A 13,461-nucleotide genomic window follows, 5' to 3' on the forward strand; every position below is an offset into this window, starting at 1 on the left:
GTCAATAAAGCACAGGTAAACATCTTTCTGATATTCTCTGCTTTCAGCCAAGATCCATCGGACATCAGCAATGATATCTCTCGTTCCACAGCCTCTTCTGAATCTAGCTTGAACCTCTGGAAGTTCTCTGTCAATGTATGATTACAGTCATTTCTGTATTACCTTTAGCAAAACTTTACTCGCATGGGATATCAAAGATATTGTCCAATGATGTCCACATTCCATTGGGTCACCTGTCTTTGGAATGGGCAGAAATATTGATCTCTTCCAATCAGTTGGCCAGATAGTTGTCTTCTAAATTTCTTGGCAGAGATGAGTGAGTGCCTCCTGTGCCGCCTCACTTTCTTGAAAGATTTCAATTTTTATTCCATCAATTCCTGGTGCCTTGTTCTTTGTCAATTCCTTCAATGCACCTTGGACTTCTTCCTTCAGTATCATTGGCTCTGGGTCATATGCTACCTCTTGAAAAGGTTGAACATGAACCATTTCCTTTTGGTACAATGACTCTGTGTATTCCTTCCATCTTCTCTTGATGCTTTCTGCATCCTTCAATCATTTGCCCTGAGAATCTTTCAATAACGAAGGTTGAGACTTGAATTTGTTCATCAGTTCTTTTTCCCAGCTTCAGAAAAATTTCCCCAGCTTGAGCAATGCTGAGTGTGTTCTTTCTTTTTTGGTTTTCTGATTCCAGATCTTTGCATAATTTGTTGTAATATTTGGCTTTATCTTCTTCAGCTGATCTTTGAAATTTTCTGTTCAGCTCTAGGACCTCCTCATTTCTTCCATTCACTTTAGCATCTCTACACTGGAGAGCAAGTTTCAGAGTCTCTTCTGACATCCATTTTGACCTTTTCCTACCTTCTTGTCTTCTTAATGACTTTTTGCTTTCATCATGTATGATGTTCTCTGATGTCATCCCACAACTCCTCTGGTCTTTGGTCTTCAGTGTTTAATGCATCAAATCGTTATAGTTAACTGTAACGACTACAAAATATCAGGCAAGTGCACAGAACAAGTCCTGGGACCTATAGAAAAGGCACAAAATGGAGTTTGGACGATAAGGCCTGGCCCCCTCTAACTCTCGCTGTGACCCAGCTTAGCTCTAGCCGTCAGTTGATGGCCAGCTCACGGTGACCTCATGTGGACCAGAACCTTGTGAGGAAACAGAGAGCCAGGTTTCTCTACCTTATCCAGCTTTGTCTGGAAGTACTGCTGACAGTTACTCAGCATTCTAGCAACAAGGGGTCCAGACAGGCCGGGAATCTGACCTGCTCTCCTACATGGAGCAAGAGAATTCTCCCACCGAGCCACTTCTGCCCCAGGGCTAGCTTTAGACCCCAGTAGACTGATCCCAAGGTTAACAAGCAGACCACATGGAGGGACAGGTAGGCCTCTCTTAGCAAACCATGCAGTGAGTCCGCCATCACGATTTTCACAGCCAGGCAAGCGTGGTCTGAACAAATGATTTCTTAACCGAAGAACTCAAGTAACTTGATTCAACATGCTCAGATATCCTTGTGGTGGGCCATGTACTAGACTGATCTGAGTAAAAAAAGTGATCGATAGGCCCAGCATCTTCCTCAAACTACTGAATATGTGGACAAAACATTTCAAACGCTAAACATTTTCATTCCTGAAGGACACTAGCCACTTAGTGGAACAACTTGTGAAAAGGTGAGTAAACCTGAGACGTCCTAAGTGAATATTTAGGAATGAGCTGTATATACACAGGAATGCCATTAGAAAGAAAGTCACATGCCCCAAACAACATTTCTATCATTTTTTTTTTAAAAAAAGAAAAAGTAGTTCAGCACTCACTGGAAGGAAACTAGAAGTGTCACTACGTAGGGATAAACTAGACTCCTAGCGGTTTAGTATTACATCTGGCACCTGCCTTTAGCACGTTCTGTGAACACCTGACTTTACCTCACGCTTACAGGGTTACCACATGAACACCTGGACGCCTGGCCAGCTACGGGGGTGGTAAAGGATGGTGACTACCGTGTGACACACAGCAGTCTGTAACTAGGCATCAGTGGGAGGTTACCTTCATAGCCGGAGTGAACTTTCTCTGCCAGCAGGACACAGCCGAGCTGGCTCTCAGGGTCCCGGGCATCTCGCACCTGGACGAGGTAAGGTGTCATGCGGAACGGGTGGTAGCGGACCTTGTCCTCGTGGGTTTTCCCAACACTACAGAGAAGAGTGAAAAGACACTGAGTTCAGGCTGGGGGCTGGGCTTACACTGTCACCCTACTGTAGGACTCTCACAGATAGTCTCTGACCCACCACCGCCACCACCCCAGAGCCTGCAGTCTGGCACTGTGGAGCCGGGTCTTGGCCAAGCTGTAGGGCACTGGGCAGCCCCAAACCTGGCCCTTACCTAACCGTTCAATCCCCCAGCACCTTCCCCATACTGGGGCTCCAGGTCCAGCCTCCCAATATTACAGCTGGCCCATAGTTGTCACCTGGCTGGGGTCAAGGACTCCCCAGAGAAGCAGACCTGTGGACACCAGGCTGCAAGAGTTCCCAGAGCCCAGGTGCACCATTGGGTCTGTGGGTCTCCCATTAAAAGCCTGCCTGAGTGTCCAGGTTTGACAGGCCAGGTCTGCCCACACGGTGTAGGTGATACTCCTCAGCCTCACTGCCCACCGCTCTGCCCTCCCAATGTGGGTGCAAATTCCAAATGAAACTGTGGAAGCGGGTTTGCACTCAAACTCTCAGCAAAGTCTGCACTAGTTCCAGACTCCAGGACGAGTGGAGGGTGAGCACCCACTAAGGCCACGCTGGTACCCTCCCACCAGAGGGCTTTGGAGCCGGTTCAAACTGGTTCAGCAAGTGTCACTGTAAACAGAGGTCGTGTATGAGTTGTTGCTTGTGGTACGGAGATCTGAGTAAGAAACAAATTGTTGTAATCTTGTCTAAGAGGGTCACAGACTGCTTCTATTGGACTATGCTTGGCTCGCCAGGGTCTGGCTGAGATCACTGCTCTCCGAAAGTCTAGGAGTCAGAATCGGGAGATGGGATTATTGTTCAAACTAGAGAACTGCACACATTTCCACAGGCCCAGCTGGCCGCTGTCTCGGACAGGCCATTACAGTACCGCAGACAACAGTGCGCACACGCCCTGGTTCAGATCTGCAGTTGCTGAACTGCTTTGGACCGGCACAGAGCCCTGTTTAGGACAGATGTTTAAGGGGCACGTTTGCACCGTCTTCTAGCTGAGGACACTCGGTGGGCTGGGCTTACCTGATGCGACAGAAGAAAGACTTCTCCTCCATACATTCTCGAGTGAAAGAGTCTAAAAGAGAAAGTCCCATGTCACTCCTCCCACGAAGCCAGTAACCACAGACGTGCCCGTGTTCCTCCCAGATGAGTGAAAGGCGCAGAGCAGGGTCCCGGGGGGACAGCAGACGGGTTCACAGAAGCACAAAGTCAACTCCTCTGGTGGGAAGTGTCCCAGGGCTTCTCGAAGGCAAATGTACCACAGCCTGCAGCCACCGTGCAGAGTTTGTGAAATGGAACAGACACCAGCTAATCAACAGCCAACCCCAAGCTCCAGGGAGAGCTGTCCCACAGGGTTTTCACGGCTGTCACCTTTTACAGAGCCCTCACAGTGCAGTAGGTAAGTGCTTGGCTACTAACTGAAAAGTCGGCAGTTTGAACCCACTGGCGGTTCCCCTGGAAAAGAATGTGGCAATCCAGTTCTGTAAAGATAACAGCCTAGAAACCCGAATGGGGGAGCTCTACTCTGTCCTGAGGAGTTGCCATGAATCGACCTTTGTTACATACATTTAGGATGAATTGTTTTTCCAATCAGGAATATCGTAAACATTCCTAATGTAAAATGCTTTATAAAAATACAGTTCGTATATAGAAGTCTTAGGGAGTTCTGGTAGCGTAGTGGTTACGAGTCGGGCTGCAAACCGCAAGGTCAGCAGTTCGAAACTACCAGCTGTTCCGCGGGAGAAAGATGAGGCTTTCTGCTCCTGTAAAGATTTACAGCCTTGGAAACCCTGTACAGGGTCGCTATGGGTCGGAACCGCCTCCATGGCACTCAACAACAACAACAACACATATGAGTCTTAGTGGTGCAGAGGTTAAATGCTTGGCCGTCTAATCAGGTCAACGGTTTGAACCCAGCAGCTCCACAGGAGAAGGATGTGACAATTATAGCAACTGCTGTTGTTAACTGCCGTCAAGTCATTTCTGACTCCTTGTTGTTGTTGTTGTTAAGTGCCTTCGAGTCGGTTCCGACCCATAGCGACCCTGTACAGGGTTTCCGAGGGTGTAAATCCTTACGGGAGTAGAAAGCCTCATCTTTCTCCCGCGGAGCAGCTGGTAGTTTTGAACTGCTGACCTTATGGTTCGCAGCCCAATTCGTAACCATTACGCTACCAGAGTGACCCTGTATAGGGTTTCTGAGAAGCAGCTGGTGGGTTTGAACTGCTGACCTTGTGGTTAGCAGTCCAGAACCCCATAGCGATGACAGTCTTGATAAACCTGATAAGGCAGTAGCTTGGTCTTGTAGGGTTAACAGAAGATAGAATTCAGCGCTACGGCAATGGGCTTACTGTTTTTAAATATCTTAGCAGAAGCAGACAGTCACATCTTTCTTCTGTGGAGTAGCTGGTGAGATTGAACCATCGACCTTTCCATTACTAAGTGCTTAACCAGCGCACCACCAGGGCTCAAGCCCTACAAATTTCCAGCTGCCTGTTTTGGGGATACTCATTTCTACTAGAAACAATGTAGGGCATTTCAAAGCTCACATCGCTTTCTATCAAAATGATGCCTCGTGTCCAATGCCGACTGGGTCATGAGGTCATTCAGAAGCAATGGATGCTTACATAACACTCGAAAGGAATCGTTTTCAAAAGAAAGTTTAGATGCTGAACTTTTATCTAAACTTTCCTCTAGCCTACAGAAGCGAGGACATGTGGAAACTGTTATGTAAGGGAAATGGGGTGACCTGCCCAGCAGAGGGCACACCACAGTGTGATGTCCCTGCCTCGCAGTGACCTGCTGGTGACCACAGGGTCCTCAGGGCGTGCACGGCAAGCTGAATGGTCCACTGATGCCAGTGCTGAAGCTCCAAGTGAGGCGTGGGCAGCAGCGGTCTCCCGGTGACCTTCCCACGGGGCCTGACTTGGGAGGTGGAGGGTCCTGGTCAAGACCACGACCAGGCCCGTTTCACAGACACAACACCTGCTCATGAAGGTCCCTGGGGCTGCAAAGGTGCCCCCTGCCTGTCAGAGCCAGAGCACCCCACTGACTCCCCACCACACCCAACCTTCCCCACATCTTGTGGGGTTGCAGCCACGCCCCGGCGTCTCAGGAAAAACTGTTTCTAAAACTATTTAAGACATCTTGGAATTTTCTGACACGTTTTCCCTCTCTGATATGCATGAAACTCCCCCCAAATACCCACTATCATCCCATCACTTCTGACTCTCAGAGACCCCATAGGACAGAAAAGAACAGCGCAGTAGGTCCTTCATGGGAGGAGATGGCCTCATCCTTCTCCCACGGACCCGCTGGTGGGTTTGAAAGGCAGCCTTTTCCGTTAGGAGCGGAGTACTTAACCACTGTGCCTATAAACTTAGTGCCTCCTTAGACAATACCTTCTGTTAGGAATGATCACGGCACTCCTGCGTGGAAAGAGAACTGTTCTTACATTTATGTCAACGGAGAGCAAAGCATGACTCACAGCGACCCCATAGGAGAGCAGAGCTGCCCCACAGGGTTTTGGAGACAGTTAATCTTTATAGACACAGAAAGCCTCCTCTTCTCCCTCAAAGTGGCTGGTGGGTTCGAACCACAGACCTTATAGTTAGCAGCCCAAATGCTTAACCCTCAGCACCACCCGGGCTCCTCAAATGAATGAAGAGACGATATTCCTTTCTAGATTCATTCAGAAGACACTGGCAACTTATCTTTTTTCTTCGTCACTAAGGGTGCTGACGCCTGTCTGAGGTGGGAGGGGTGGACACTCTCAGAGGGCAGGGGCAGAAGGAGCCCCTCACCTGGGTGCCGTCCCCACCCCCTGTGGGCCTCACCTGTCCCGCTGCAGGTGCCCCAGGCTGGCAGCTTGTACGGCGTGGTGGAACTGTGGAACACGCTCACATCGTGAGGTGCCAAGAACTCCACGAACTTGGCGTTGGTGAAAGTGGCTCTCTTGCAGTGAAAGATGGACACAACTTGGTCGGAAATGTAGAGGATTTTCCCCGTCACCAGGGACACAGCCACAGCGAACATATCCTGGGGAGGGAGATGGGGGCCGTGGGTAAGGTACTGGGCAGGACTGAACATTCTCACCCTCCTGAGGATTCCACAGAGGGACCCTGTGGACGCATATCTCCTCAGCTTCGATCCTGCCACTTGGGGTCAAGTTGGCTCTGACTCAGTGGCCATGTTTGTGTCAGAGTAGAACTGTCCCCACAGAGTTCTCAGTGGGTGATGTTTCATAAGTAGATTCCACTCATGGTGTCCCCGCGTGTGTCAGAGGACAACTGTCTCCACAGGGTTCTCAGTGAGTGATTTTTCATGGCGCCCCTGTGTGTGTCGGAGAACTGTCCCCACAGGTTCTCAGGGGCTCTGACCTTTCAGAAACAGGTCACCAAGCCTTTCTTCTGAGGCCCCACTGATGGACTTGAACCTCCAACCTTTCAGTTACTATGGTAACCAGGACCATTGGGTCCCCACCCCTGCCCCTCTATGCACGACATGACTAAAGTCACCTGTTCCCACACACTATGTTAACCCATCTCATCCCATCCCATCCTAAGAAATGGAAACACCAGCTCAGTGGAGGTGAGGGCCATCCCTGACACCCGTGGAAGGTGTGACCTGGAGTCGGCCAGGATGAGGCAGGTCACAGGAGGGCTATGAGCTGGGGCTGGGATTTCTGGGACAACTGGCCTTCCATGTCACAGAGGTCTGAACTCACTTCCTGGGATGCCGCCCCAGCCTGCTCTAGCATCCCTGGCTGTGGTGTCTGGGCTGCGCCCGTGGGAAGGACCCACTCCACTCAGAAGTGGAACGTGGGGTGGGGGAGGTCCGTAGGGGCGGTGCATACCACGTTCTTCACCATGTGCTCTGAGGTCATGCTCTCAATCTCCTCAAGGGTGTACGATGGCACATCCGCACCAGACAGGTGGTGCTCACTGGGCATGAGCAGTTGGTAATACTCCTCGTTAGCTGAAGAGAAACACACTTGTTAGCACAGGTGGGAACATGGGGGACCGAGAGCTACGGAGACACAGACACGCGAATGCAAGACTAACATACAGAAGTCTGGAGACTTTTCCATGTCCGCCTGCTATAGGACCAAGGCCTGGCTCGGGGCTGAGGGCAGAGGAGCCCAGGCTGCGTCCTGGAATCTGACCACGTCCCTCCAGCACGCCTTCCTACAGGACCCTGTCCCTGGCTGGCGGATTTCTGAATTTACTCTCATCAAGAAATGCGCCATCAGAAAGGGTAGGAAGAAGGGTCATCTCTGTTTAGGAGAGCCCTCAGAGTTCTAGTGAGGAGTCCTGGTGGTGCAGAGGTTGTGTCAGCTAACTGAAAGGTCAGTGGTTCAGATCCACCAGCCGCTCCAAAGGAGAAAGAGGACAGTGGTTCAGATCCACCAGCCGCTCCAAAGGAGAAAGAGGACACTGTCTGCTTCCTTAAGAATGTGCAGCCTCAGAACCCCTAAGGGACAGTTCTACTCTGTCCTAGAAAGGCCGTGGCGAGTCGGGATTGACCAATGGCCGTGGAATGGGTGGGGCCGCGTGCTGTGGATGGCACAGTCAGGTAAAGGCCGGTGGTTCTGACCCACGAGCAGCTCCCTGGGGGAAAGATGAGGCCGCCTGGTTTGGTGAAGGAACCACCTCAGAAACCCTACGGAGCGGTTCTACTATCCTAGAGGGTGGCAGTGAGTCAGAACCCACCCGGCGCTGTGGGTGTCCAGCATTGTGCGGCTTCTGCAGATGTCCACGCTGCTTTGTCAGGAGTGATTTAGAAGGTCAACGCAACTCAGGGGACGCTGACCAGGTCTCTGTCCAGGATAGCACGTAGGCAAACCTACCTTTCACCTGCTTCATGCTACGCAGGGCATACTTTAGGGTGGCCAGCGTGCTGGCTCGCCCTTTGGCCTTCTTGTCCGCAGGCAGGTGGACCTTCAGTTCCTTCAAGGTCTTGGCCAGCTCTTTGTGCATGTCTGCTTTGCCAGACTGCTCACTGCTGTGGAACAAAGACAGAGGCGGCCGAGGTGAGCTTCCAGAGAGTTCTATTCTGCAGACCTGTGCCGCCAACCCAGTTTCTCTGTACCCAGCACTGTAACTTTCGGGCTGGGTCCTTCTTTGTGGTGAAACTGCTGGACACTGAGCAGTATCCCTGACCTCTATCCGCTAGATACCAGTGTGACACTAAGGAATGTCTCCAGACATAGCCAGATGTCCCCTGGGCACCAACGGCTCAGTTAAGAGTCACTGCCTCATCCAAGATTCTTGGGGGATGGGCAGAGGACCAGATCACCTCTGACAAGTCAGGGTGTGGCTGTGTCCCCAATAACAGCTGTGTAGACTAATGCTTAGTAGAAGCTTTGAAAAAATATCACAGCCCCCTGCAAAACACGAACATCCAAGAAAAAAATTTTTTGATTTCTCTAAAGTCGCCAAATTGTGGAGCAGGTCTGCTCTGTAGCACATGGGGTAGCCGTGAGCCGGGGCAGTTTAGAAAGTTTAGAAAATGACAACCAACAGGCCTTACCTGCAGCCGCTGGTAGACGGGTTGTGTTCAGACTTGGTCATCATAAGACTAAAGGCATTAGTGCTAAAAGAAACAAGAAATGAAAGCCAAAGTCATAAGGATAGAGACTCTTCCTCCCATCTCTATCCCTCTCTGCCCCTCTCTGTCCAGGAATGATACAACGCCAATAGAATGAGCAAGAGGAGAGCTTAGGCTGGGACCGGAGCAGGTTGTTGTTACTAAGTGCCATTGAGTCAGTTCTGACTCAGCAACTCTGTAGAGTGTTTCCAAGGAGTGGCTGGGGGGATTGAACCACTGGCCTTGCAGTTAGCAGTGCTGTGTTTATCCTACAGCACACCACACCAGGACTCCAAACAGAAGCATAGACCTCGAAAGGCATTGTCATTCGTAGACCAGAAAGACAACGCGGAGGGAGATGGAGATTCAAAATGGCAGGGCCAGTTGGCTTTCTTTAAGCCATCCAGTGTGGGGGTGAGCTGGTCCTCTATCGACCCGGTCCCTTTATAGCCAACAAGTATCTTCTGCTTGTTGTAGACAAGCACTAGACTGCTAGTCACAAGGTAAGCTGTTCAAACCCACCAGCCACTCCTTGGAAGCCCTACTTGATGGCACTTACTAATAACAACTGGCCATCAAAAGGGTCCTGCTAGTGCAGTGGTTGAGTGCTTGGCAGCTAGACCAAAAGTTGGAGGTTCAAACCCACAAGCCAATCCTCAGGAGAGAGATGGGATAGTCTGCTTCTGTAAATATCACTGTTAGGTGCCATGGAATCAGCCCCAATTCATAGCAATTGCACCCACCACAGAACAAAACACTGCCTGGTCCTCCATCAGCCACATAATTATTGTTAGAGCCCATTGCTGCTGCCACTGCGTCAATCTAGCTCATTAGAGGGCGGTGGAGGAAGGGAGGAGGGCTTCCTCGTTCTCACTGACCCTCCACTTTACCAAACATGATGTCTTTCTCAAGGGACTGATCCCTCCTGATACCATGTCCAAAGTACAAGCGATGAAGTCCCACCAACCTTGCTTCATCCAAAGAACATTCTGTCTATACTTCTTCAAAGACAGATCTGTTGGTTCTTCTGGCAGTCCATGGTACTTTCTATAGTCTTCTCCAAGCCCATTACTCACGTGCATTGACTCTTCCACCATCTTCTTTATTCATTGTCCAACTTTCACATGCAAATGAGGTGACTGAAAATACCATGGCATGGGTCAGGGACACCTTAGTCCTCAAACTGACACCTCTGCTCTTATGCAGCAGATTTGCCTAATGCCTTGACTGCTGTTTCCATGAGTGTTGATGGCTGATTTGAGCAAAATGAAGTCTTTGACAACTGCAGTCTTGTTTCCATTTATCTTACTGCTATTTATTGAGTACCACTAGGCAGTTCTAAAGGAGCTCTGGTAGCGTAGTGGTTACGAATCGGGCTGCGAACCTTAAGGTCAGCAGTTCGAAACTACCAGCCGCTCCGCGGGAGAAAGATGAGGCTTTCTACTCCCGTAAAGATTTACACCCTCGGAAACCCTGTACAGGGTCGCTATGGGTCGGACCCGACTCGACGGCACTTAACAACAACAACAACAACAGGCAGTTCTAACTCCCAATGACCCTGGGTAGGGTTTCTGAGGCTGTAACTCTTTATAGGAGCAGAAAGCCTCATCTTCCTCCTGCAGAGTGGCTGGTGGATTGGAACTGCCATCCTTGAGGTTAACAGTTCCGCGTTTAACCCGCTGCACCACCAGGGCTCCACATTAAGGACAGACAAGCCAGTTGCCACGGAGTTGACATTGACTCATGGTGCCCCAGGTGTGCCAGAGCAGATCTGTGCTCCTTAGGGGTTTTCATGGCTGAGTTTTTGGGCAGAGATGACCAGACCTTTCCTCCAATATGCCTGAGTGAACACAACCCTCCAACCCTTCAGTGAACAAGTAAACACTCAAAGCAAACCGTCTGCCACTGAGCCCCATCCGACTCATGGCGACCAGTTGAAGGCTTCGGAGACAGCCCATCCTCACAGGAGCACACAGACTCCTCTTTCTCCCACACAGCGACTGGGGGGTTTGAAGTGCCAACTTTGAGTTAACAGCCAATGCCTGAGCCACAGAGCCACCAGGACTCCTTAAGGAAAGACCAACCGACTAATCACCCATGGTCATCAAGATGGGTCTGACTCAAAGTGATCTTAGAGCACTGCGCAGGACTGCGGAGAGGTTGCTGGGTTTGGACTCTTATCCGAATGAATGAGATTTTTCTGAAAGATTTGGGAATCATGATTGAAAGTTTAGAAACACAACCACATCACAAAGGAGACGAAACCTGAGCAAAACCCCAATGCCCCGTCTGCCGTGCGCATGCGGTGGGCCAGCGCTCACCCCTGGTGGGCCTCAGGCGCTTCCACCACCATTCCCAGCTCCTTGGTGTCGTCCCACTTGCTGCCCTGCCCAGGACGGCAGTTCTCACTGGACTCGTTTCCGCTGCACGTGCTGCTCATCTCCACGTCTTCCTGGAGCGGGGTTTGGCCAGGTTTGGGGTCCCGCACACCCTTGGAAGGGTCGCTGTGGCTGGGAGGGGACTCTGCGTATCCATTCATGTTGGGCTCCTGGGTTCTGCTGGCCAAGGAGAGACAGGATATGAGTGTTCAAAGAGAGTGGGTGGACACTGACTGTCCTCCACATTGTACCATCCACTGCCTGTCAATCAAGGAGCCCTGGTGGTGCAGAAAGTTAAGTAATGGGCTGATAACTGCAAGGTCAGCAGTTCAAACCCACCAGCAGCTCCACGGGAGAGAGATGAGGCTGTCTGGTCCCGTAAAGATGGACCGTCTCAGAAACCTCTGGGGCCAGTTGTGCTTTGTCCAAGAGGGCCTCTGTGAGTTGGAACTGACTCGCTGGCAGTGGTTTGAGTTTTGGGGTTGACATGGTATAAATGGTGAAGTGCTTGACCCCCTAGCAGTTTGGACATTTCAACCCACCCAGAGGCACCTCGGAAGACAAGCCTGACCATCTGCCTCAGAAAGGTCAAAGCCATTAACCCCAGGGAGCAGTTCTGCTCTGACACACATGGGGGCGCCACGAGTCACAACCGACTCGGAGGAGCTGGCTTTGTGATCAGTGGCACCGCCCATTGGCACACCCTTCCACCGGGAGGCAGGGACTCCGCAAATGCTCGTACATGCTGCTGCCTCGTGGGCGCCACACGGTGCCACAAACCCAGGGTGTACACACTGTTGCTCTGTGAACCTTCACCCAAATCAGAGTAAAAAGAGATGACCCTATGTAACATAAAAGAAAAGCTCACATCTGTGAACAAAGATGCGCGTGAACATCACGTGGAACACTGAGGAGCTGGGACAAGCCATCAGCAGGGCGCCTCATTCCTTTTTCACAGACTCTGGGGAGGCCCTGGGCTGAAGTGACTGGCCATGTGTCCCTGTGAAGCAGGAGCCAGCACTACCGCCTCATCTTGTGTATGTTTGCCAGCCTTTTCTTCTGCTCATCCTTTCTCTCACGCTTACTGCCCTGGACTTGCAGCTGAGCACCAGCATTTCAGTCCCACTGGTGGCTAAGATCTGAGGAGGGTGAGGGAGTGAGCCAGGTGGATATTGGACTTGATGCAGAGGGAACGGTCAGTGCAAAGGCCCTGTGGCAGGCGTGTGTCTAACCTGCTGGCTGCATGTCCCACACTGGGGCTTTCAGTGTGTGTTGTGTGGTGCTATAGGATAAGCCCTGGACTTTTCACTGCAATGTTGGCGGTTCAAACCCACCAGCTGCTCCTTGGAAACGCTATAAAGGGTCACTCTTTAGTACTGGTCAATGGTACTTAACAACAACAAAAACCATCTGTAAGAAATGAGAAGTAAAAAGAGCTGAACAGAAAGTTCTAAAGGGCAGCTCCAGAAGACAAAGTCAAGTTTGCAATGAACTGCGTGAAGACCTGGAGTTAGAAAACCAAAAGGGAGGGACACTCTCAGCATTTCTCAAGCTGAAAGAACTGAAGGAAAAATTCAAGTCTTACTTGACATATTGAAGGAGTCCTGGTGTGGTATGGTGGGTTAATGTGCTGGACTGCAAGGTCGCTTTGAACTGCACGCTTGGTGGTTCAAGCTCACCAACTGCTCCTCAGAAACCTTATACAGGGTCTCTATGAGTTGGTACCGACTCCATGGCACTTAACAACAACATGGGCAAAATACTGAATGATGCAGACAGCGTCAAAGGAAGATGGAAGGTATACACAGAGTCACTGTATCAAAAACAAATGGTCAACATTCAACCATTCTAAGAGGTACCATATGATCAAAGTCCAATGCTCCTGAAGGAAGAAATCTATGCTGCACTGAAGGAAAACAAGCCTCCAGTAGTTGACAGAATACAAATGGAGATCTTTCAACAAACTGATGAAACACTGGAGGCAAACACTCATCTGTGGCAAGAAATTTGGAAGACAGCAGCTTCCTGGTCAACTGATAGCAAGAGATCCTTAACTGTGTCCATTCCAAAGAGAGGTGACCCGATGGAATGTGGACATCATCTTTTAGTATCACATGCAAGTGAGATTTTGCTAAAGATAATTCAGAAAGGCTGGAACATGACATTGACAAGGAACTGCCAGAGGTTCAAGCCGGATTCCGAAGAGGACGTAAAACGAGGGATATCATTGCTGACATCAGCCAGATCTTGGCTGAAAGCCGAGACTACCAGAAAG

The 13,461-nt window shown here is 50.5% G+C and overlaps 1 protein-coding gene across 1 annotated transcript in view; it reads right to left on the bottom strand.

Annotated features, from left to right (window-relative positions):
- PER2 (period circadian clock 2) overlaps positions 1-11,350 on the bottom strand; it is a 41,927-nt gene extending 30,577 nt beyond the window's left edge. The window contains exons 1-7 of the mRNA XM_006866824.1: positions 11,130-11,350; positions 8,752-8,814; positions 8,069-8,223; positions 7,076-7,197; positions 6,057-6,258; positions 3,247-3,298; positions 2,048-2,190 (exon numbers count right to left, since the gene is read on the bottom strand). Of these exons, the coding sequence (XP_006866886.1) occupies positions 2,048-2,190; positions 3,247-3,298; positions 6,057-6,258; positions 7,076-7,197; positions 8,069-8,223; positions 8,752-8,814; positions 11,130-11,347 (955 nt within the window). The 5' untranslated portion in view covers positions 11,348-11,350. The remainder of the gene's footprint in view (positions 1-2,047; positions 2,191-3,246; positions 3,299-6,056; positions 6,259-7,075; positions 7,198-8,068; positions 8,224-8,751; positions 8,815-11,129) is intronic.
- Positions 11,351-13,461: the final 2,111 nt, after the last annotated feature.

This window comes from Chrysochloris asiatica, unplaced genomic scaffold (genome assembly GCF_000296735.1).
Source record: "Chrysochloris asiatica unplaced genomic scaffold, ChrAsi1.0 scaffold00096, whole genome shotgun sequence".
NCBI lineage: Eukaryota > Metazoa > Chordata > Mammalia > Afrosoricida > Chrysochloridae > Chrysochloris > Chrysochloris asiatica.